Source organism: Glossina fuscipes, unplaced genomic scaffold (assembly GCF_014805625.2).
Source record: "Glossina fuscipes isolate IAEA_lab_2018 unplaced genomic scaffold, Yale_Gfus_2 26, whole genome shotgun sequence".
In the NCBI taxonomy this organism is placed as follows: Eukaryota; Metazoa; Arthropoda; class Insecta; order Diptera; family Glossinidae; genus Glossina; species Glossina fuscipes.
The window spans coordinates 331,443-357,226 of NW_023998421.1; the positions used below are offsets into that span (position 1 = coordinate 331,443).

The window sequence follows — 25,784 nt, forward strand, 5'->3', positions numbered from 1 at the left end:
CATTCTTTTGAAACAGTGGAAAGAGAAGAGGTAAACAAAAATTCAAACATGAATGCATGTAAATATTGCGATTCGAATTTCGACCCCGTGCATATTTTGTTCCGCATTTAGAACCGTTTTTTGGCAATTTTTCTTTTCCACTCGAATTGCATGCGTGTTATAATCGCTATTTACTGTTCTTTCTCTATTCACAATAGCCGATGAACATGTGCGAATTCCCAAATAAGGAGGTTTGGTCGTTTCAAAATCAGGAATGGCGTGATCGAACAAGAATTAATCATATACAATAGAAAAAATTGTTCTCATTGCGGTTAAGGCAAACAGCACTTCGAATCGGTAATAAATTAATATTTTCCACTCTGAGTAAAGATGGTATCCGATTGGAACCAATTTTCGCATGACCAAGTTTTCAAGGAAAATTGTGAACATACACATTGCCTTTTAGTATCTTTAGAATGCTAGCAACCTTCTGCAGCGGAAAAGTTGTCAGACCCGAATCGTTTGCAATGGCGTTTGCCCTTGGGCCAAAATACATCTGTGCACCAAATTTCCTGAAAGTATCCGAAAAATTTCGACCTGTAGGTTGAACGTAAAACAAAATGGGTAGATATCAGATGGGTAGCCGAACGGACAAGCTAAGAGGGCCGTAATAAAAGATGCGCCTGTCTGCCTGCTTGCCCTTCTGGCTGTTGCATATGTCCCAACAAACTTAATATATCCTCTAGAAAAAGTGTTGTGTGGGGCAAAACTACTGTATACACTAAAAAGCAAAATTTATATACTCGTCCCAATAATAATTGGCCAGTGTTCGCGAAACCCATTAAACTCTATTGTACTTTCAATCCGATGATGATGTACAATATGATTTTGAACATAATATTTTAAGAAAATTCGAAAAGCTACTTTTCAGTATTCTTATTTTTCAATTCTGCGCGAGAGCTGTTAAGAACATTAGCCTTGTGCTTAATCGTAGCACATTTCATTATACCTTCGTAGTTCAGGAATATCTTTCAAGGACTCGTACTTAGATTTTTCAGTTCAGAAGAGTTTAAAAGTTGAGAATGGAATTTCCTATAGGCGCAGCATTTAAAAATGAACACGATTTTACATAATAAATAAAATAACTTGGACTTACCGTCATGTTCCTGAGAGAGGCAGTCCCAGCACACTGACCTGTGTTATTCAAGTTGAAATTTTGGATGAATTTTGAAGAATGTTGTCCGTTTAAATTCTAAAATATTAACGGAGAATAAGTATAGAAATCTTCACAGTTTGTAAATATATCGTTAAATTCTGACGTATGTGTCTTTAAGTCTCTCTAGTCATCTGTCGTTGCAGAGAATGTTTCTACATAAGGTCGGATAGAAAGTTGTAGCTTAATATATATATTTGGTATTGGAACAAAATACTCCTGCAATAAACTCTATTGCTGGTATCTGATCTCTTATAGACGTTGGTCTTACTTTGTGCAGATTCTTTTTCCAGCCCAACTAAAAGTCTAGTTCTGATACCTATTCATCAACTGACATACATTCGTAAAATATATTTGTAAATTTTTATTTATTAATTGAAAGTGGACGGGAGAGGCGTGCATCAATTTTTAATTCCTATTTCAACTGCAACACTTTTATATGCTTGCTCTACGAACTTTTCAATTAAATGTATATAAAAACAAAACCTCTTTTATTGTCGAAAGCTTTACACTTTTCTACATTTTTTCAAATTTTCAAAGGAAAAGAAGTTTTTTTGCATTCTTTAACTATCTATAAGAATTTTTATAAGAAAAATTAAAGAGGTATGTGTGGGGTGCTTCACTAGACCCTGTATGGTGCTAGTGGTGTGTTGTGTTTACAAGAACAGTGAGGATAAAAATAAATTAAATTGTATGTAACTATAAATGTATTCATATATATATATGTGTGTGTGTGCCATGAAAATGTAAGGAAAGCCGCCATATTCGCTGCAATAGTCAACCGCCTGACCTATGACAGCCTTTTTTTTGAGATGCTTGCAATTTTATTTGCTTTGTTTTTTTTTTTTTTTTTTTTCTATGTTCTTGTACCAAATGAAACTGTGATGTCGCGTCTGATTGTTGACTATTTGTTGATATTTTTAGATGCTAATGTATTGGCAAAAGCTATCGTAATCATCTATCAATCAGATGAAATGTAAGGCAATGCTGTGCAAAATGTTGTCAATACAATGAATGCAAGCGCATATGCCCGCAGTATCGGCATCAAATTGATGATGAGCAAAATAAAGGCAAGTGATCACACATAAAATCGATTTGATTAAATGGCAGATGAGACATTCAATTGATACATGTACACGACACGACGACGTGGAGCATTAAGTGTGAATTTTTCAAAAAAAAATTTAAGAAATTTTTTCAGAACTTATTTGTTGTGTTAATTGTCGAAAACTTTTGTTTAAAACCCAGAAAATTGAAAAAAAAAAGGAAAATTGAACAAAATTTATTACAAACTTTGCAATAATTGTTGTTTATGTTATATAATAATAATGAAAGCAATAATAAAAATCAATATATTACCATAATTAATGACTAGCAATGTGACTTTTGTCTATACATAAGTATATATATATACATAACATATATATATATATATATATATAAATGTGTGTATACATGTGTACCGTGTTTTTTTAATCAACAATTAAATGTGAATTGAAGTTATTTAATAAAAAAAAAAAAAAGAAAAAAAAAAACAAAATTTATGAAAATTATAATAATTATAATAATAATAATATAAATTTAAATAACAAAGTGTTATGGTTAACTGCCGTGTCATTCATTGATTATAAATTAAAATAGACAAGCAATAGCGACATCAACAGAATCCTTTGTTTTTGCTAGTAATAGTACTTGAAAAAGTTCTATATTCTTTTTTCTCAATTTTTTTTTTTATTTTTTTTTTATTTTTTATTTTTTTATTTAATTTAAGAAACAATTATTGGTTGTTTGTTGTGTATTGCACTTGTCCTTACTTACTTTACATGCTTGCCTCCTGCAGAACTGGGAACTCTGTTTAGTTGAAGAGATTGTACGCTATGCGTATGACAAATAAACGTAAAGTGTTGCTTTAAGTGTTTTCCAACGCAATCACACACTTAATAAATATTTAAATACAAAATATTACATGTGTATATAATACGGTACGCACATTTACTCATATGTGTATGTAAGCTTTTTGCCTAACTGCAATCAGCATCAGTGAGTGAGCAAACCAACCGACCAACCAACCAACCAACCAACCAAAGCAAAAACGAAGTATATTTTTACTGTCTTTTTTTTTTTTTGTGTATGTATGCGTACATCATACTATGATATAAATGTAAATGTTCTACCACTACCACTACTACTACTACTACTACTACGATGCTGCATAATAAGTTGGTATAAATTGATGTGATAAAAAACGTGTAAATTTAATTTGTGACAGTTAAACGCATGTGCACACACGCAAACATATATATTTACATATAGATATATTTATATTTTGTATGTAAAGTGTATAAATTTACATTTGTTTTCACTGTTGTTGTTGTTATTATTATTATTATTGTTGTTGTTATTTAAATTGTGTTACACGTATGCGAAGGCAATTTTCGTTTTCATACATTCCAGCCAACATTGCATTGAGCACATGGACACAACTCATATATATGTATGAATATATGAATATATATGTATATATGCGTGGGTGTTGGTGTTAGTAATGATGCGTTTATGTAAATTGAGTTAAAGGACTCACGCATATTTATATTCATTTCGCTTTTTTTTTCTCATCTTCACTTCTTTCGTTTGCTTTCTCTATAAAATTTTCATTATTATTATTTGTTGCTTCGTCATTGTGTGTGATAAATATTTTTGCATATTTCCAACTCTGCCCACATGCAATATAAAAATACGTACATATATATATAAATATATATTTATATATATATATTACTATCTACGTATATATGTACGTGTATACGTAATATGAACAACACTTATATTGTTGTAAATGGTATGACAATCAAACCAAAAAAAAAATAATGTTTTTTTTTTTTTTTTTAATAAAAAACTTGTCTACCATGTCGTCTGCATTGACGGCTTTTACAAATAATAGTTGCAACAACGGTAATATAGCAAGTGTCAGAGCCGGTGTTGGCAATACCAACACGACCATTCCTATCCTCGGCGCTGCCACGCCGAACGTCCTTAATGCGTTCACTGCCAACAATTTAAACAGCCTTAGTTGCCTACGTTATATAGCCAACAATACAGTCGGCAACAGAAACAGTCAATTAACGTCAATAATTGAGAATTTATCCCATAATAACCAACACGGTTGCAATAGTAGCAGTGGTGTAGGTGGTGGCAATAGCAATTGTAACGGCAGCAATAGTAGTTGCTCATTGGCTTCTGTTTCTACTTCGTCTTCCGCTGTGTCAGCTGCTACAGCGGCTTCGGTGGCTGCATTGATTTCATCCTCGTCACTATCAACGTTAACCAAAACGTCTGGCGCAACTACGTTAACATTATTACCTTCGTATAAACCATATCCGTCAATAAACTCTGCATATTGGCTGCCATCAACGAATCCTTCCCCGTATTCGGTGCCAGGTATGTTTCCAATATGTATGTATGCGTATACACTTATCTTTGTTTGATTTACTCGTATGTCTGGTCATCTTTTCCAAGGCCTTTTTCACCTGTTCATACTCGGATATCTAAAAGGAAAAAAAAAAAAAAAAAAAAACAAATTGCAAAGAACAGGCAAAAAAACCGTTCATCTTCTTAATTCGGCCAGTTATTCTTTTGAAGTGCTTCTCCCCTTCCTCTTTATCGCTCACTGAAATTTCATCGTTCGTTTTGCGTTGTTCAGTACCCGCGCGTGATTGATAGTTAAGTAAATGTATTTGCTTTGCTGATAAAATTTCTGTTCATTATTCACATCGTTCTTATTCTCGCTGATGATGACGACAATGAAGGCATCTTTAGCCGTTGAAAATGCCACTTTATAAAAACGTTACATGTTCATGTGTATACTGTTTGATGGATGCATAACGCGTAAATGAAAATACCTGAAAACTTTACTCACATGCAAGCATCAGCAACTGAATAAAGTTCATACGATACATGCATGAGAGCTAACTAAAAATGGTGATGTTTTTCGTAACTTGAAAAAAAAAAAAAAAAATATATATATATATATATATTTTTTTTCTCTTTTTTAGAAACATTTATTTATAGGAATAAAATTGAAAAATAGTTTTCTTTTTATTGTTATGGCGGTAAACATACACATTGGGTAAAAATAAAAATATTTATACTTTAATTAAGGCAATCGATCACCTTCATCAGGCAGCTCACAAAAATGAATTTAATAATAAAGTGTACTCTCGCTCGTATAATAATAAATGAAATTTGCTTTTTATCTTCATCTTTCATAAGATCTAATGACGTCGAAACATTTTTTTTTCTTTTGTTTTCGTCTTTACTTAGCATTTAGTAAAGGGGTTAAGGGCTATTTCCAAAAAGAAAAGAAAAGTAACCGCAAAGACAATAGCCCAACTAAAATGAACTCAGCTGGGCTTCTGCTTACTCTTACTTGATCTATCAGCTCAAAGAAGTGACTTTTTCTTTTAGATAACTTTCAAATAACTTCTAGAACTCCCTCCTGCTTAAACAAGTGTAAACAGGTACAGTGGCCTTTTGGATATCAAGGAACGGAGCGTTCCAATAATTTGGTAACAAAATTTAAAGCCGACATTTCACAGTAGATACTCTACAACGCTTCGTCTAGTACAACAGTTATTCACTCGTTTTTGGTTACAATACACCAAAGCAGACGCTTTGTTTCCATGTAAAAACGTACGCTTGATGAGAGCGCACATATTGGGGAATTCCCAAAACATCACATGACATGATTCACAAGTAGCGAACTTAATTCACTTTCTAAAAATTTTCTTATTTTTCAATTTCCGTCATAAAAACCTAGAAATCCGACTTTCTCTCCATATAAAGGTATACTTTCGTGATGAAGTCCATGTATGCTAAGGTCTAAAAAGTAGATCTATGTGATTCAAATTCCCTATCGATAATTTTTTGTGGTAAATTTTCCCTATGAACCACTTTTCATGGTAAAATATTAAAAATTCATAAGGAACCTGACATGGAGTCGAGCCCAACAAATAGACCCATGTGGTCCAAATTTAATTCACTTAAATTTTATGTTTAGTTACTACCATAAACAAATGTTAGACAACAAAAATTTAACCTTTTAACAATTAGACCTTTTAGCGTAACAACGGTTTACATTTCTCGAGATACCTTATACACAGTGGTGTCCAAAAAGTAGACCAACATGGTCCAAATTCGTAAAAGTCGATTTCTTTGTGAATTTTTATTATAAACCAATTTTCACTATGAAACATTAAAAATTATAGATTTTATAATATAAATGGATTCAATTTTCGTGTGAACGGTTACATGGGAGGGGGTTTAAAAAATCGCTGCAATTTTTCATACTTAGTTAGGATATCGAAGTATTATTACACAGCAAACTTGGTTGAATAATTTTAAAAATTGCAGTTTCTCTCCAGATAATGGCTTTTCAAAAGATGCCGTTATGCTGCGGGTAGGTAGTTGAGAAGGTAGAAAAAAACTATTTTCAATAGAGTCTGTCCTAGTATGTCAGTGTACCAATTTTCATGTAAAATTTTATATTCTTGGCAATTTTTTTGTATAGCGTGAAGTCAAACATGTCAATATTTTGATCAAAATATCTCAAAAATTGTGACTTATATCTTGAACACAAATTTTCCTTTGACGGACGGACAAATTCTGAATTAGTCGATTTAATAAGAGATGGGTGTGTTTAAGTACTAGAATTACCGAACAAACTTAACTTAAACTGCTACAACATGTTGTGTTAGGGAATAACAAATAAGAGGAAAGTTGCGAAAAAGGGGATAGTGAAGAAGAAGATTGGAAAGAAAGACAATATAATAAAGGACAAGAGAAGACTAGATAAGAAGCGTCGAAGGGCGGGAGCAGAAGAAAGTAAAGAATAGTATAGAAGAGAGGCGAACAGAACAGCACGAAGATGAAGAGAAAAACGAAGAATGAGACAAAAGAGCAGCAGAGCAGCTGTATAAGAGTTATTGGGATTGGGATTGTTACGAATCGATGACGCGCCAAATTTCACGTGAAAAAAGAGTGAAAGTGTAAATAGTGACAATTGAAATTCTTGGTATTCTATCTACTCTTCATATTCTATCTACGTCGTTAAATTTTTCTTCAATTTTAAAATTCTATGCCAAGAAGAATTTGGTGATCAGAACCATCCTTTGCAGATGTCGATCTTTTTCATGAATACTATTTGATGATGATAAACAATAGAAAGAGCATTATCATTATCTATAGGGCAGGAGAGGTACGATGATGTAAGTAAAAACTGTATAAATTAAATCTCCATTATTGCATATTTGATGAGAGCGAATTACTTAAATAAATATTGATGAATATAAAAATTTAATAAATAGTTTCGGCTTAAAACTTAAAAATGTCAGGAATTTTTAAAATCATGCTCAATCAATTAAATTATATTTATTATTTAATTTCTTTTTACTTTTCTATGGAGAGGCAGGATAGCGTTCAGCAGTATGCGATTAATGAATTGATATGTTTGCGCCCGTATATGGATATTTTTCAATATTATATAATGAGTGAGAATTATAAATAATTTACCCTGTAACGGTTAATATCGAACGATGGTTAAAGTTAATTAAAATTGATCAAATTAAAATGAATGCCAGCCTGAACATAACGGATAAAAAGGAATTTTGTTCAGAGACATCATATATATTATATATATATATATATATATATATATATATATATGCATGCACGCATTTTAAAATATAAAATGAAAAATAGGTTATCGCTGTTAATGAATGTTTACGAAAAAAAATGTTTTTAATAACATTTTTAAATAACGTAAAATAAATATTTATTTCGAGAGAAAAATAAATTTCAAAAAAGTAAATGACAATATTTTGCCTATTTCTCTTTGTTGCGTAACTTATACGAGAAAGGAAAACAGAAGAGGTTGCTAAGCTTATAGGGCACTGGGCTCGTTCAAGTTTAACATAAAGTACATATCTTTCGCGATAATTTCACTGATGTTTTAGTTACGTCTCTGTATTCAAACTAAACGCTTCCACAGTATTTCCACTTGTGCATGGATCGATCAATTACTATGCAACATTGCAACTTTAGGGAACATTTTAAAATTTCTAAACTCATTTCAATCACTTTTGGAAGTGCAAATTACCTTGGTCCGTTTTTTTTATGGTCGGAAATGTATTTACTTTAGAGTAAAATAAATGAACAGATTAATGGAAGCATTCTTCAAGGCTGACTTCACCATTTTGTCCCAGAAAATGAATGAATAGATTATTAATCGAAGCGTTGTCTCAACTCCCAGGCAATTGTCGAATTCAATTTTCAGAAAAAAGGTCAATTCTTTTGAGGCCATTCCCAAAAGAGTCCACATCAGTCGCCGCTCGTAAGGCTTTAACACTGCCGTTAGGGGTGAGCAAGAAAAGTTACGTTTTCCACAAATCCAAAAATTCCAAAAAAAACTGTTCTTTGTGAATGTTGGTGCGATTATTTACACAGATGCTTACAGCTAGCTAAGCTCTCTCTAGTTTGAGATAGAAAAGTCTTAGCGTTATTCATCATCACACAGTACTACTTATACACTCCCTCTCTTAAAACTAGTTTATGCTTCCAATAGATGTAACGCACTTCTTTTTCGTTCGATATGCGGATAAAGTTATCCAAAACCGGATTTCTTGCGATTTTAATATTTATTAAACAATGAACCTTTTAATTTAAGAAACCCAAGTGTTGTTATATATACTTTGCATAAGTAGAGCACTTTACGTAAGTGTTTGTCGTAACTCTTCGCATTGATCTACTTTTGGGACAAGCAATAAATTGAATTTAGACATAAGATGTATTGCAAATCGTAATAATGAATATTCAAGTGTTGCGCTCGAAGGCGAAACTTTACTTGGTTTCATTTCATTTCGTTTTATTTTCTCTTTATATTTACTTTAGTTTTTTAATAACTTTTGGATTAGATGCTGTGTTAGCCGCAACTTTAAATGACACACTTTTCTAAAGGGAATTCTTTTTGCCTCTTTCTTTCTTGCGTCTTTCTTCTATGCTATTTTTTTTTTCTCGTTTTTTCTAAATTGCTAGTTTATAAAAAAACGTAAAGGACAAATACGACCAGCGCATGCAAATAACAACGACAACCAAACAATGGGTTTCACTCGGCGAATAAAGGGAAAGAGAGAGAGAGAATTGCGAAAAGCACGAAATGAAAATAACGTAAACTAGATTTCTAAACATATTTACAGTCATATATATATATATGTACTCAAAAGCATTTACTTTTATTAAGACTATATATATGCGCAGACACAAACGTACATGTATGGAAACACACACACAAGCGTATGCTCGCGCTCGTTTGTTTCTGTAAGTATATTTATTTAACATAGCCTTAGTACCGCGGTGTAAGTGTTTGCTTGTGTCTGTATACGCGTACGTATGTGGCTTTGTACGTGTTTATTTAAATATCTCTTCCATAGGATGAATGCAGTTAAATATCCGTATCTCTCGACGTATTTTTAATTTACATAAAATAGGGTTTCAGCGTCATCATGTCTTAACACACATACTTATGTTTATTTGCATACAGATTTTTTTTGTTTTTTTTTTTGAACAAAACATTTACAATACATTGTTTGTTGGTAGCTACCTGGAATGATCGTTGAATGTTACATAGTGGCTCGCCTGGCGTATTTTTCTGTTTGTCTCAACTGATACTACTACTACCTACTACTACTACTACTACTACTACTACTACTACTGCTACTACTGCTACTACTATCAGTGGCACGGTTACTATTACTACTACTATTACACGTAAACACCAACGGTTTTTAGAGATTGTTTTCTGCCATTCAAATTGTACCCAGCTTAGCAGCTGCATCGTTATGGCAACGGTATGGTGACAATAAACTAAGCTAACGAGTTGCATTTCAAATAATAGGAAATTAAATGCTCTTCGCAAAATGGGGCTACTGGCACACACTCTACAAAATTATTTGCATACATATATAGCCGACCACATAATAATAGGGTCTCCTCTCATTGCATAGTGAAAGTTCTTGACTATCAGACTGACATAAACACCCGCAGCTCCATACATGTGTATACACACACGTTATGTTATTATATTTGTTGGCGTCGTCTTTAACACAGTAGGTGGGTTTACAGTCAGCCTTCCATCCTTTCAAATATAGTTGGCTCTCTGTCTATGACTTGAAACTGTGCAAGGAAAACAAAAAAAAAAAAAAAAAACAAAGAAGCAAGTAAGCAATAAATGGTGAAAGTACTTTATAAAAGGATTTAATATTTTAACTACTGTGGATTTAAGGTCAAATTAAATAAATGTTTCGCTTTCCCTTTTTTGTAATTCGCGTTTAATTGCTACTTAAGTTGCCATATAATTGGCTTTTATTATTTATATTGATAAAGCGAGTTGTGGCATAAAGCGCAAGCATACGAAATGCATTTAAAAATGGGGAACAAAGTGTCTCCTACATAAAATTCTTTAATTGTTTGGAGAGAGAGAGAGAGAGAGAGAGAGAGAGAGAGAGAGAGAGATAGAGAGAGAGGCTGCTATTAATTTTAAAAACGACCCAAATATGTTTATTTGAAAAGCAAGTAAAACACTGTAATTGGTCGCTGTCGAGCATTAAGTATAATACATGATTACCGATATGACGACTTCTCATGTGAAACACGCCAGTGCGTACCAAATTTCATCGAAATATCTCAAGAATACAAAACGGAAAGATGGGCAGACAAGCTTCTAATCGATTCGGAAAGTATGTCTGGAAGGCGGATCTCTCTCAAGTCCGTTTAGGTGTTTCGTTCAACCGCTTATCTAACCTCTTTTCTTAAACACCCTCTTTTAGCACATCGTCGGCTCGTCTTTTTAAATTTAAAAGATAAAGTAATATCAATTAAGCGAAACCAATCAGCTGTTGAAATCAGCTGTCTGAAATAACTAAAATATAAATATATAAATAGCTTTGAAAATTTCTCTCTATTTCTTTTTGCTTACTTAACCTCAAAACCAAAGATTTTGGTTTAAGTTAATTTGTCTTCAATTGAATTTAAAAAATGGTAATGACAGATAAATCGACAACTGCTATAGCATTTCATTAGGTAAAACTTTGTCTTAAGTAAGTGCTGCCACTCAAGCGATTTGAAATATCGTGAAAGAGGTTTGTTGCTTAAAAGTATCATTGAGCATATTAGGAAATAGTTTTTCCAAACTTTAATTTATTATTTTCCGGTACATGGCCCTAAATGTGTAGGCTGCACATAAAAAGTTGGATATATATTTGCTTATCTTCTTTTAGAAGAAACAAAGTTATGCAAATTTCTTAAGAAAAGTTTAGCGACTGTTTAGTAGAGTAATGCGCATTGAATTAATGAGGTCAAGAACAGAGGGTAAAGAATTTTCATCTACAAACAAACGATAGAATGGAAACTGGAATGAAGTCGTTCTGCATACTTCCTTTGTTTTAAGATGATTTTTTGTTTTCTTTTCTTTTTTCTGTGAGTGTAATTGTAAAGCTGCTGAGAATTTTATGTTGGTTGAGAATATGTGTACCTTTGATGGGCTTCTCTGATAAATATATCTGGGTATTACGAGCGCCAGGAGCAAAGTAAAGTATTCAAACAGTACTTTCTCAAAATACCCACATCGTGGTGACGTTGCCTGTGCACAGCCGGTTAAAGTGGAAAAGAACCTTTTTCTTGAGGTGCCATCAAAAAGATGTGGCAATTGGATGCCTAGAAACTGCACTACAGCTCTTTGTCTGTCAATATGTTTCCTTGGAAAGTGAATATCGAACAAAGAGCCAACATAAAGTCGCCTGCTAAAAACAGAAGAGACTTCTTACCGGTTCGCTTCAACTTTTGGAAAAAGTTGATGGTCTTGAGGTCTTATCCCGCAATTCAATCCACGATTGCATAATGTATGCCTTTTAAGGATAACACCAATGGGCAAACGATAACCACCTAAATGCTCTTCAAAATTGTGTTTGTGTTTGTGTTTGTAACGGTTATAGTTATGCGATTAACTTTCATCTTTTTAAAACAACTTTTTGATCTGCAACTGTATCTTCTTCTTCTTAGTGTGAGCATAAATTTAATTGCAATAGTAGAAGCGTATTTCACGTTCTGGCACATCCGTCCATTAATTTTTGGAAATATTACTTTTTTTTACCTTAAAACACTTAGTACGAAAGTTTTCTTTACCTTAATTTGTTTTAAAGGTGCAACATTTCAATTTAATTGATTCGATTAAAGTATTTTAGCTGAATGCCATAGTTTGGTGTGCTATTAAAATCGAAAAGTTCTTGATCGAAGAGTTTAATTATCTCCCGATTTGCGAATTACTTCCATATAAACATAGTCCTGAGATGAAACAAAGCTTTTTATGACTGTTTCTGCAAATTTGCGAAATTGACCGCTAGTGGAATTAAACAAAGAAAGATAAAGAAAGAAAGAGAGAGAGAGAGAGAGAGAGAGAGAGAGAGAGAGAGAGAGAGAGACCCGGCGCTCTATCCAAAATTTAAAGTGGCGTTATACTCTTGCGCCACTTCAGCATACATGCGAACACCAATTTCTTTGAAACGATTAAAATTTATTGTGCAACGGTCTCTAAGATAAGAATAAAGCTGAGACTTGCTGCTTTGCCTTTGAGGAAAATATGCAAGAATCGTTTTTAGTCCCGGAAGGAGATGTGCACAAGCAAGCATACATATATGTAGTAATCGTTCTTATACATAGGCATTTATTCTATATTCACCTTGCAAGCATGCACGACATGTGTGAACGCCTTAAGGTAAATATTAACTATGCACTGTTGACAATAACGCTTCTCATTTAAGTGTGGGTTTATTAAAGACGATAATCGAATTCTTCTTAAACATCCAAGGCTGTTAACACTGAAAACTATTCAAATCACATATCAACATCACATCACATCACATATTAAGGTCTGTAGAATATTCTTTAAAGCATTTTACTTTTTAATATTTTATTAGTTTTCTATTTCTATTATGATTATGAACGCATCATCGACGTTCTTTTCTAAGTTTGGAAGTGAAGCAAAGCTTTTTTAATAGTCTTTCTATTGAGAAATTTTGCGGCATTGAATAAACACTAAAGGAATTGACAAACGATCGACAGTAAATAATCAGAGATTTTTATTTTCATTGAAAATGTATTTTTGCTGGCTCTTTGAATGTCGCAAACGTTATAATGATCATAGACTATTTTTTTCCTGTTGGTGGTGACTATCAAAAAATTTTTTTTATTTAATACAATCTAATGCATTTTATCTTTATTTACATTTGCTAACAATGCAAATCATTGTTCTACACATGCATGCATAATATGCATGAACACATCGAAATATGTGCGTGTCGCGATAACAAGCATTTCAGCCATATTGAACGAACCTACAACGGTTGCCAAATGAAAAACAAGAAAATCGATCTATACGTTAAAGTTTTATAGCTACCATCAATGCTGGCGGTGTACTACTCTTATCGTTGTATGCGCAACGACTGAATGTGTGCATTGAACGTCGCGGCATGTCTCTTCGAAATACATTTACCGTAGATGATCCATCTTTGGATGGAAGCCTTTATGTAAAGTCTCATATATATTACTTTTATGCTTTCGTAAATTTGAGATATGGATCTAATTTGTATCTTCACAGTCAGACTAAAGCTAAAAACTTTACCGTGATATAAGATAGGCCCATCTCTTTATCAGATGACTGCCATATCCAACTAGCTTTCTCAGTTTTTATAACTACCACAATAGAAGGTAGCAGGATTATGGATTACCAATGAATTTCTGCTTTGCAGATGCAAGGATTAAAGAAAGGCCAAGCCGTAAGATAGATGCCTGCCTGTTGGTCTTTCTTTCTCACGACCTAAAAGTTGTTATCAACTGCTGTAATATGGCAATCACCTTTTGGTATACACCATGTACGAGTAGTTTTCCGCATAATCCAAATATTCAATTCGTTAATGCTCTGAGTAGGTCAAGCGAAAAATTCGGTTTCCGGGATGATGGGTATCTAAGATTCTTCTTAAAACCTAAACAAAATTCTTAGATTTCTTATATATTAAAAATGCATAACCGCCATAATGTCTGATATTGCAAGGATACAAAATTGTGTGCACGTGCGCAAGAGGTAATCCCTTTCCCCTATATATAAATAATATATATATATATATTTCTAAAACGGTAGCAGAATGTTGTTAGTGAAATGATTTTGTATTTGTGCCGCTGCCAGTGTTGTAGAGTTCAATGGAGCCTCTGTATGCCAATGTGTTTACGTCACATGTATGCTCGGTTGCACCCGTCGGTTGCATTTAACAATTTTCAATAAAAGTTTCTGGATTGGTTGCTTTTCAGGCCTGACACTGACTAAGGTTATGCGAGTGTTATAACCCAGGTTTTTTCATATAAATGTTGTAACTAAAAACATGCACCTTTTTTTCCTTTTTTTTTTTTGCGTACATATTCTCATACATATATATGTGTATATTAATACACTTGAACATATGTACACCGATGTACAAGCATATAGGCATTTGTATGATATAATGCACAGCAGAGGTCGCGTGCATAAAAAGTTTTTCAACATTATTTTCGGTTTCTTTTTTTTTTTTTTTTTTGTGCGCTCTTCAACTATATGCCAAGCGAACGCGAGCGAGCGAGCGATTGAATATAGAAAAGCGTTGTTAAACCTGATTTTAAGTGAATTACATATATTATGTAGGTGTGTGAATGATATAACTGTGTTTGTGTTTGGGGTGTTGAAAATTTTGCGGTTTTCGGTTATACAGCACCAGCGACCGCTATTCATGTCTGTTTGTATTAATCCGTAGCGTGGTGTGCGAAAAATTTTTCTCTGCTTCTCAGTGCACAACAGAATCTAATCAAAATTCTGCAATGTATACATATATAGTTCGCATGTTCATATATTGATATGCGTTTATTTAATAGCTCTCCTCTGCTATTCCGAGTGTATAGCAAATATACTAAATCGCTAGTCAATACCATTATATGCTGGCGTACTAAATTTTAAAAGTAATATAAAAAGATTGTCGATACTATATACATACGTACTGTATATATCTATGTATCTATAGATTTTTAGTTGTTGATGATGGTTGTTGGCATATATCCTTTACACAGTTGCATGTACACAGTTTTCTAGTAGGAAAGAAAAATCGTAGATAGTAGTATACTTTGTTGTACATGAATTGCATTAAAATTTAAATAAGAAAATTCTTGCCAAATATTGTAATATTAGCATTGGCTGTTATAGATAAGAGAAGAAATTAAGGCTAATGAACTCAACAAGCCCTCTACAGGCAATCAACTTAGAGACACCTCCTTCTAGGCCTGTGCAGTAGTAGATTAAGGTAAACGAAAATATTTAACATAATTATTTTACTCCGCTACTTCGAAAACAATTTAACTCTTTATGTTAAACACTTTTTCAGTTTTTTCAATTCTTTTTTTTTTTTTTTTCATAAAATATTCCTGTGTAAATTTATCCTAACACATCTACATCAGACGCCACTTAGTAAAGTAAATACACGCATACAAATTAGAAGGACTATCGTCGATAGGTAACCCGTATATATTTATTTACTTACTTGAGAAAGATCTAAGTTTTTTTCCGATAAACTTTTCTTGGAGCTCATCTTGGACCAAATTTTGGCTACGCACAATTTTTTTTATTGATGATATCATGATTTTGCTAATTATCAAATCGTAATTGTTGCTATTCTGCTTGATAAAAACCTCATTTGGAATCGACATTAATTTCTTTGATTAGCATTTGAGTGATGCCAGTTTCTCTTAACCCTTGATTGTAAATAAGATAAGAATAAGAAGAATGTCTTTCATGTTTCAATTTTTTTGATCTTTGGCGATTTTTAAAGCTTTGAAAACAATCAATAAGCGGGCATAGCTAAAAATCGATTCGAAAGCTCACGTCATGCCAAGAGTTATCCATTGAAGTGCAATGACAAACTGGTCTTCAATCAACTTTCGTTTCCTAAGTGTACTCCGGGATGAAAAGTTACTTGTCTGCGTCTGATTAACAGTTTCTTTACAGTTTACAAATTGCTTTTCCTTAATCGACAAGCAAACAATTTGGGTTAAAGCGATTTCTCCTTCTACTAGACCGGATGCTACTGAATGCTATTTATTTACTAATTTTACGTTGAAAGCATTACTTTATCAGCATAACACAAAATTACTGCTTTAAATGTTTTTCTGTTTCACTAATATGGTTCTCAACTTTAGCTACTGATTTACATCAAAGAAAAAGTTCGTGGTCTCTTTTTCTTTTCGCCAAAACTGGGAAATTTTTCTGGAAAAAGTTATTATGCTCTCACTTCCATAGAGATCTTTTTTGTTGTAGGGTATTTTGGGATAAAACCGAACCCCAAATACTTTTCAGGCCTTTCTTTTGTGGTTGATTTTATACCACTAAGGAAGTGAAAGGAAAAAGGGAAACAATTAAGGGTTGGAAGAAGCAAATCCAGGACTACATTGCGAGCAAGGTCAAGGTCGTCGCATTTCTTGCCGAGTTTCGAAAAACGTTTCGCCGTTTGGATACATCAAGACATCAAGACGAGATGTCCGGATCACCCCCTTTTCTTGAAGAATAATATTAACCCTGGATAATCAGTCGAAGAGAAGGTGCCTGGTTTTTAACGTATTAATGTGCAGAGCGTGCCGGTGATTTTAATGAGGCATTTTCATATTTATGTTTGAAACTTATAATAAATATTTGCAAAACTTTGGCTAATTTTCAAAACCGCAATGAATTTTTTCATTTACGTAAATACCGTCATCTTACACCCGCACTGTTATACATCTTTAGAGGTATATGTAATTCTAAAAACGTTTATCGGGTGAAACATCACGAACTTGTAAAATACTTTTAATGTCTAGCTAAGTAAAAGAGTTCAGATATCAGATGATTTCACAGTTTCCATGTAGTACGACTACTACTTGTATGTGCCGTTTGTAAACAGCAACCACATCAATTGTTTTATTCCCGACTATGTTACGAAATGTAGGCAATCATTTCGGACTCGGTGTTCCAATAGTAGCGCTATCGCATCCGAAGTCTGGTCACCTTGATTATTACTAGCAAGAGAGCTTTGTAAAAAAGTTTCTTTACGAATTCGTCTGCACGCTCGTTCCCTTACACGCGTCTTGCAGTTTTTAATAATTCAAAAGGAGATAGAATGTAAACGAAGAGAGAGAATAATAAAAAACGAAAAGTAAAAGATTATACGAAATCAACAAATGCTTGCCGCATAGCTATTATTTTATTTACACGAAAAATGAAAATATCTTCAGTTATTTTCATTCAGTAGTCACTGGCTTATTCTTTCATTTTTGCTCTCATATTTTTTTCTGTTTTGTTCACTGGGTTTAATGGTAGAGTTTTAATCTAGAATTAAACTGCTACTGAATTACGTCGCATAAAAAATTTCTTCTTAACAAAATTTCCCCATTCGCTTTTATATTTTGCTTTCCCCTCTTTTAGATTTGTTTTTTTTTTTTGCACTTTTAATATTATCAACCTTTCCATTTTTTATATTATCCCCCATGCATATAATTCAAGAAATTCTTTTATAGGGTGAGTATAATGCCACTTTCTAATATATATATATATATATATATATGTATTAAGTTATGCTTAAGTCTTCATTTTCATATTCACTTCCATTTGTTTTCGTTGGTTTAATTTAAGAGCGCTTTTACTTATCATGTTTTTACTTTTAACCATATTAAGCTTAGATATCATAAAGCATCATCTGTGTCGAATATCATTGAATCAAGTTTAATGTTAAATTCTTCACGGTTGACTCGGATTACATGCTTAGCGAGATGAAGTTTTTGAAATACGGCACCCGTGGCACTGAATCAAGTATTTCAATTAATAAACTCATTCCTATCGCTTATGACATGATGATGTACTCATGAAGTGAAATGATTTGCAACGGGGAACTGAAAACGCAAGTTGGCTAATACTTTTTTTTTTTTTTAAATTAGATATTATTTCAAGGCCTTTCTAGAGCCAAAATTCTAGACTGGTACATCGATTTTAGCAATTTTTTCAGTAATAACACAAATGATCTTAGTAAGTAAGTAAGATCTTTGAGAGGTCGTGATTGGCTTGGTTAAATTAATCCTCCAACATAACCCCGAAATAAAAAGTCCTATTGAGCTACATTGTATTATTTTGGAGGCGATTGGCTCGGATGGACATTTGTAGAAATTACACGATTATCGGAGTTTTCTACCAAGAAATTCATATATGGTATGTAGCACCATTTTGTTGAAGCTAAATGTCGTCGAAGTCGAAATCATTTCATTTTTGTCACAAAAAGTCAGTTGATGTATTTCTTTAGCGTTCTGCATTGATGGTAACTGCAAGAACATAGTTATGTTCGGAAAAGACATTTTCAGTCCAGCAACCGCTGCCCAAAATTGTTTTTGTACACGTAACAGGCCTTTATGAATATAAGATTTGTTTTCTTTATACCAAATTCTTATTTACAAAGATATTTGTAAACTAAACATGAACTTAATCCCGACCGCGGGAATGTTGTTCTCGGGATGTGCAACCATGTATGTGTATTCCGAAAATAATTGCAAGTTCCAAGCGATATATTAAAAGAAAATTTGATCCAATTTTTAATCAGGAGGATGTTTTTTTTTTACGCTTACAAAATGCTATATATATATATAATGGTATATATATATATATATACCTTCATTAAGGGATAACTACATTTTTCTTTTCAACTACGAAATTCAATCAGTGTTTGTAGTTTCTCTGTAATTTAAAAATAAATCGGCCTCTCTCTCAGAATGACAAACCTCTCTGGCCGTAGTAGAGAATGTTGTTACGTAGTTGCAGTTGCAATTTAAACCAATCAGCTGGGAGTTGAAATGCGTTGAAAATAAGATCACGACTAACTCATGAAACGTAGCAACAGTTTGCTTGCGAGCTATCAACGCCGCTCTCTGAAAAGTCGAGTTTTTAAAAACACAAGATTTCGAGCTATTATTTGAAACTTCTTGGATCTTCTTGTCGACTATTCAGCAGTAAGTCATTTAAGACGATATAAAAAATATTGAAGAAAAGAAACGTACATTACTCGCTCCTCTAAGATAGTTTATTTAGTTCAGTACACATATATGATTTAATAAACTATTTTCGGTGCTGTCGTCATTCTTCCTTGTTTTTCGGAAAACTTGTAAGCCAACAACGGCTTTTCCTGCTTTGCGGAGTTTTTACGTAATGCAATCACATTCGTCATTCATGAATTCCTGTTTGAAACATATGACGGTATCAGTAAAAACGGCGATTCATATTTCCCAAAGGGAAAATTCTAATTTCGGACAATTTCTTATAGATATAGGTTTGGGGGGTAGTCATTGACATTATTATTACCTTCCTCTTGAGTTGGTAAGCACGATTGCTTCAATTTTATAACATCTCTTCTAATTACTTCTTTCCAATTGTTTATTATTAGATACCTTTACGATTTCTATGTGTAAAGAAGATCTACCGCAAATCTAGCCAGCAAAGGCTAAAAAAAATTTGCATGAGAAATAAGCAAACTTGGTATTCTTCCCTTCATAAACCAAACAAGAAGCAAAACAAAATTTTTCTCATTACAGGATAAATATTGTTCGGCGGCTTCAATTCCACTATTTAATCAAAAAGCTACCACATAGTTAATGTGTTAGGTGTGCTTAATAACTTCTCTGTATAGGTGTTGGTTGCTTCCTAAACCCTCTATAATGCGTTCATTATTTTCGAAATTTTAAGAAACATATGTAGATTAGAAATCGATGTTTGTTGCACAATATAAATTTTAGTTATTTACAAGGTGTCCTTCAGTGGATATCGATGTGTAAAAAATGCAAGTCATTTAGGGCATTGTGTTTTTTTGGTTTTTAACGGGATTAAAGTGCAAAAAAAAAATGTAGCTGAAGTTGAAGCGGTAGGCAATGAAACAGAAAGTATTTTCGAAGATTTCATCCAAAAAAAATTTTGGTTCCTAATGACGACGTATGTACGTATACGCAATATTCAATCGAGGTTGGGAGAAATTCTGTTGTTTGTGAGACCTTTCATCCTGCTTCTAGTTAGCATTAGACTAGAGGCTTTGTAAATTAAAGATGCTTCGATGGGCGAGGCTATCCGCGCAAGTTACCCGTTAATAGGCAAAAGACTCTAAGTAGCGGTGGTAAATATTTCGTTGATTAAAGCTGTGTGATAAACGTGCCTGTTACACTTTTAAAGGAGAGAATAGAAGAGAAGGACTCGTGTGTAGCACGAGCAAAAAAGCTTAAAATGTGACAAATCAATTAATTAATTTCTTATTATTTCTATACTTTTTTCTCAAATTTTTTCATGAAAATTTTCTTCCTTATTATGTTTATCTTTTTGCAGAACGTAAACTGTTTGTTGGTATGTTAAATAAGAAGCTGAACGAAAACGACGTACGTAAATTATTTGAAGTGCACGGTGCGATCGAGGAGTGTACAGTGTTGCGTGATCAGAACGGTCAAAGTAAAGGTTGTGCATTTGTCACGTTTGCAACAAAGCACGCAGCGATATCAGCGATTAAGGTAATAAGCAAATAACATCGAATGCCCCCCCATATAGAAAATACATTAAAAGAACATAACATATAAGCATTTATTCAAAATGTGTTTGAGAAAATCCAAATTGTTACCAACAAGACTAACATTACATAGGATCATTGTGCGTGTTCTGTGATATTTGTGAAGCCTGCAATCGTTCTCGGAAAAGAGGAGGAGGAGGAGGAGGAGGAGGGATTTAAGGAGATATTAGATAACAACTCTAATTGAAAGTTATTGCTTATCGGTCTCACAAACTAACATTTGTTGAAATAGAGATTTAATACCTCACGGGCCGTAATGGACAAAAAAGGAGTAAAAAAAATACAAATTTATGACCGAAACGTAACTAACTAAAAAAAAAAACATTGCATTCTTTTTCAAACAGCCTGTGAAATGAAAACTTTGATTCATTCATATTTATTGAGCATCGTTTTTTTTTTTTGTGTTATTCTCTGCTTTTCTCAAATGTGAATATATTCGTGTTTGCTTTGACGTTGTGCTTTTTTTTCGCAGACACTAAATCAAAATAAAACCATGGAGGGCTGCACATCGCCGTTAGTGGTAAAATTCGCTGATACTCAAAAAGAAAAGGAGCAAAAGAAAATTCAACAAATTCAAGCGAATTTATGGAATTTGGCGACCAACATTAATATACCATTGGGACAAACAGCGACAACCGTCTCAACTCCGATACTACCGAATCCCCCGCAACAGGCTAGTCCTGTTTTGGGTGCCGATGCCATAACGCCGGCTTCTTTGCAATTGCTGCAACAACTGCAGGCAGTCGGATTGCAACAGCAACTATTGCAAGGTATTTGCTTAAACAAATAAAATAATAATATTGTAATAACTCATATTCGATATGATGATGTTGACTAAAAATGCATGCTTTTGCTTTTTATGGCGAAATTTTTAGGTTTGGGTGCGCAAACCAATACAGCAGATACGGCAGCCGCAGCAGCGGCTGCTGCTGGTTTACTACCTCCTATGACTGTACAAAATTTGGCTGCTTTGGCTGCTATAACTCAACCTTCACTAACGAATGCTGCTACCAATCCGGGTAGTGCTCAACTGACTAATACCGCCGCCTTATTGTGTAAGTCTCTACAGAATAGTTTCTTGTTCTTGTTTTTTTTTTTTTGTTTAATATTTTATTTTCAAGTTATCATTATTTGCACACATTAACACAGTCAGTTGATTCATACGTAATAAGAACAGCTGCTTTCGACCATCATTCAAATAAGATCAGTAGCTGCATATTTTGATTCCGTTTTAATATTGACCACATGTCAATTAACACTTAACAAAAGTTAATACTTAACAAAAAGCTTACATTTAATGATTGAATTACTTTATAATCCGATTTTGTTTCATCGGAACATACACACACACAGTAATATACATATATATACATGCACATGCACATGCACATGCACATGCACGAGCAAAATATATTATAAGTAAGAAATTGCAAACATTTAAAGCGTACATTACATACAGATATTATCCTTTAAAAAGCTCATAACATGATGTGCGTATTGTGCGTGTGGTTTTATTTAAGTAGGTTTTAACGTAAAATGATTGTGTTGGTTAACTATAACCGACAGTACACATTTATTATATACATATATATATATATATATATATGTATGATAACATATGATATGATAACATGCACACACACATATGCTCAAACACTCTATCCATGTGTGTTTGGTTATGAGTTTCTCACTAAATGATTGTATAAAATATGATATCAACAGAGCGTACACTTATTCACACGCTTCACTTGTATATATTTATTATATAACCATCTCTGCCACAAGAGCTTTATGTTATGTTTTCCTTCTCATTTTATTCATATGGAGTAGCATTTTGTGTATATACTTGCTGTGTTTGTGTGGTTGCGTGGTATGCATCCTTATCTTTTACTGACTCTTTGACTTGCACAAGCATGTAGACATTTGGACGCACACTTACATGCACACACATTTTAATCGTAATGATATTTTAAAATCATTTAATTAAATAATTAAACAATTTCATATTAACGTGGTGTGGTTACAGTTAATGTGGCCATAAAAAGGCTAACGCCCCCAGGAGATATGGGCAGAATATGAAAATTATTCATAACGTTTTCTCTTTACGTACATGAAAGTAGAGAAATTATTGCATCATGATGACTACTTTGCGATATGTGAGATAAAGCAAAGTGTGTTTATTAGAAAGTATTGCACTGCTAGTAACCGTATCGGTCGTCTAAAATGTACAGAGCATTCATAAAAGTATAATATAATGATTTTATGCAAAATTTAATTTTTAAATAACATTTTCCTCAATAAACACCATTGTGTACAATTTTCAAACAAGTTACTAGAAAATGAGGATTTGTTGATAAAGAAAATTCTCTCTCATTCCCTTTATGTTCGTCAATGTGGTTTATATTTTAATTTACCCCTTGTCCGCGTTAGTGGTATACCTATACAGCTTACTTCAGATTTTATTGTTGTTCGAATCACTTTTAACGCGATTTTCCTTTTGTGATGCTGGAACAATTACATGCTGGCAGCAGCATCAACATTGACAGTTTCGCATATGCAATTTTCTCTTTTTCTTATATACGTTTGGAGCAAACAAAAAAAAAAATTGATAATAACTCGTCATCTTTTAAAATGATGACGAGTGATGGCACCTCGCTGTGCTCGAGGAAATATAATTTCGACAATCAATTATTTTAGTATATCAGTTGTTTGGCAACTATTCATTTAGAAAACGGTAGAAAATATGCAGACCATATTTTTTTTGGATAAAGCTTATGGAGAGATACTTCACACAGTTTCATGTGCAGAGGTAGTGAAATTTCTATAGACAAGCGACATTTGATATAGTTTCAAGTGTATGTAGCGTCCAGAAAGGCTTAAGATAAACTGGCCTTTTGTTGTATCGATGGGTTCATCTTCGTTTCTAAAATCACTTTCTCAATCGATTTGAGCATTGCCGTCCATGTGTACATTTAATGTCTGTACATGTGTCCGTCTTACATCTATCCGCGTATTTTTACGTTCAACCTAGAAGTCGCAAGTGTTGCGATTGAGGTAATTGGTAATGCATTGGATCGGACAAGTTTCCCCACATTAACGCCTTTTTTTCAAGCAGTCATTATTAGAAAAAACTATGGATGGAGATGGGTCGATATTTCGAAAGCACACGTCAAAATGTTTGAATTTGTAACAGCGAGAAATCGTCCGTACTAGCAGCTTGACATAAAAATCAACGGCGCGAACGTCCCGCATAAGAGTTTTGGCGATATCTTAGCCTTTAAAATGTCTTTTTTTTGCTAACATTCAGATGAGACTATATTTGAACCGAGTAGATTCGTTTTTTGGACCTTGCCTCCCGCCGAAATACTTATGAAAAATAATTCTTGGTAAGGCAAAGAGTCCAATAGTTGCTACGCTACCATGAGGTCTTTCATAAGGCGATTAATTATGCTAAAGTTCGACCACGTGGGTTTAGATCTTAGCCCCTCTTCCATGTAAGGGCTGCTATAAAATGTGTGCTTTCATACGGGCACAAACTATAATTACGGGTAAATTATCATGGAAAGAAGTAAAGAATTTTACTAGGTGGTTTGCTATAGAGCATCTAATGATCGATTATTCCCGACAACATGTTCTTACCTATTTTTTTGATAATTTCATGATACTTTTCAGACTTTCAAATTTATTCACCTATCTGAAATGTATTCACCTCTGAAAGTACTGCAAACATTTTATTGCTTTTACAACAATCGATGGACCTTAAATGTCACTATTTTACTCATACACTCATACAACCGAACAAATATTTCAAGAAGCCGCGTTCTTTCAGTACTGGCCAAAGGAGGTTTTTAGGCATAACAAATTTGTCTAATATGTGTAATGCAAGGAAATGCGCATCGTAGACTTTAAAAAATATCTATCTATTCATGGCCAGTATGAATAGCAAAACAATTTTGTCCATGTGCTACCCAGTTGCCCTTGTGACGTCTGCCATATGGATTATAGATTAAGATTACGATTATTATACAAAATTTTCTCTACGAGCTCACAACTATCTTATAGCTTTTCTTATGGGTCGGAGTTTCAAAATCAATTGTATATGAGCTAACATTAACCAAGCAAGGTGGACATCGGACCATGAAAACTCATTCTATTGACGTCTTTCCTGCAATTTTCCCACACAAGAACGAGAGAAAACGAAAAAGCTATTTTCTTTAAAACCGGTTTTTTGAAAAAGCTTTGTATAATCGCTCTACGCTGCAGATATCTAGTGACACGGTAAGGGCGGACCAGTAAGACAATAGAGAGATATAGCTAGTTAGCTGCGTTTTCTTTTCAAAAAAGTAAAAAAAAAAAATTCTTCTGTATATTAAAACATCTAAGTAAATGTTAATAAATCTTGTAATTGTTTCTTTTCATAAATAATTTATTAAAAAGATCGAAATTTTATATAAGTGCAAAATTTGCTATTAAGCGTGCTTATGTCATTGTGGGCGTTTTAGGGGAAGGCAAAACTCTTCGCGAAAAGCGAGTATATCGTACTCTTCGCTGGCGGGTATTAAGACTTGTGGATGAGGAACATTGTAGCGCCCCTACGTAATATATATATCCTTTATTGTTTTGAAAAGTGTACATAAATATTTTCGTGGTTTTTTTGTCTTTTAAAATTTTATGCTACATACATATATATATTGAATGTGCTTTTTCATTCTAATAAATAAATAAATAATTAATTTACTTTGATTGCTTAAATAAATAATAATATAAATGAATTTTTCTTCTACAATTTTTTCTCTTTCTCTCTCTCTCTCTCTCTCTCTCTCTCTCTCTCTCTCTCTCTCTCTCTCTCTCTCTCT

General features: G+C 33.2%; 2 protein-coding genes across 8 annotated transcripts in view; both read left to right on the plus strand.

Annotated features, from left to right (window-relative positions):
- The window catches only part of LOC119635547 (CUGBP Elav-like family member 2), a 119,015-nt gene that overhangs the window by 70,757 nt on the left and 22,474 nt on the right, over positions 1-25,784 (plus strand). For all 4 annotated transcript variants that reach the window (XM_038030396.1, XM_038030397.1, XM_038030398.1 and 1 more), the window contains exons 5-7: positions 20,694-20,872; positions 21,401-21,698; positions 21,804-21,983. In XM_038030396.1, coding sequence (XP_037886324.1) covers positions 20,694-20,872; positions 21,401-21,698; positions 21,804-21,983 — 657 coding nt within the window. The remainder of the gene's footprint in view (positions 1-20,693; positions 20,873-21,400; positions 21,699-21,803; positions 21,984-25,784) is intronic.
- LOC119635548 (cell wall integrity sensor MID2-like) lies at positions 2,367-5,195 on the plus strand. Of its 4 annotated transcripts, none has more exons than XR_005247073.1 (3): positions 2,367-2,592; positions 2,964-3,289; positions 4,134-4,217. XR_005247073.1 is itself a non-coding variant. In XM_038030400.1 (3 exons), the coding sequence occupies exons 1-3, from the start codon at positions 3,327-3,329 to the stop codon at positions 4,861-4,863; spliced, it is 741 nt and encodes a 246-aa protein (XP_037886328.1). In that variant the 5' UTR covers position 3,326; the 3' UTR covers positions 4,864-5,195. The 4 variants fall into 4 exon arrangements, 1 of the variants encoding a protein (XP_037886328.1); XR_005247074.1 differs by lacking the exon at positions 2,367-2,592 and adding an exon at positions 2,713-2,874; XM_038030400.1 differs by lacking the exons at positions 2,367-2,592; positions 2,964-3,289 and adding exons at positions 3,326-3,415; positions 4,709-5,195 and having other exon boundaries at positions 4,134-4,630.

Excerpts from the sequence above, each read along its gene's own strand:
- LOC119635548 (XM_038030400.1), top strand. The coding sequence starts at position 3,327 with ATGCGTACATCATACTATGATATAAATGTAAATGTTCTACCACTACCA. Across the intron at positions 3,416-4,133 it reads CGATGCTGCATAATAAGTTG|TTGCAACAACGGTAATATAG; the intron begins GTATAAATTGAT and ends TACAAATAATAG. Across the intron at positions 4,631-4,708 it reads TTCCCCGTATTCGGTGCCAG|GCCTTTTTCACCTGTTCATA; the intron begins GTATGTTTCCAA and ends ATCTTTTCCAAG.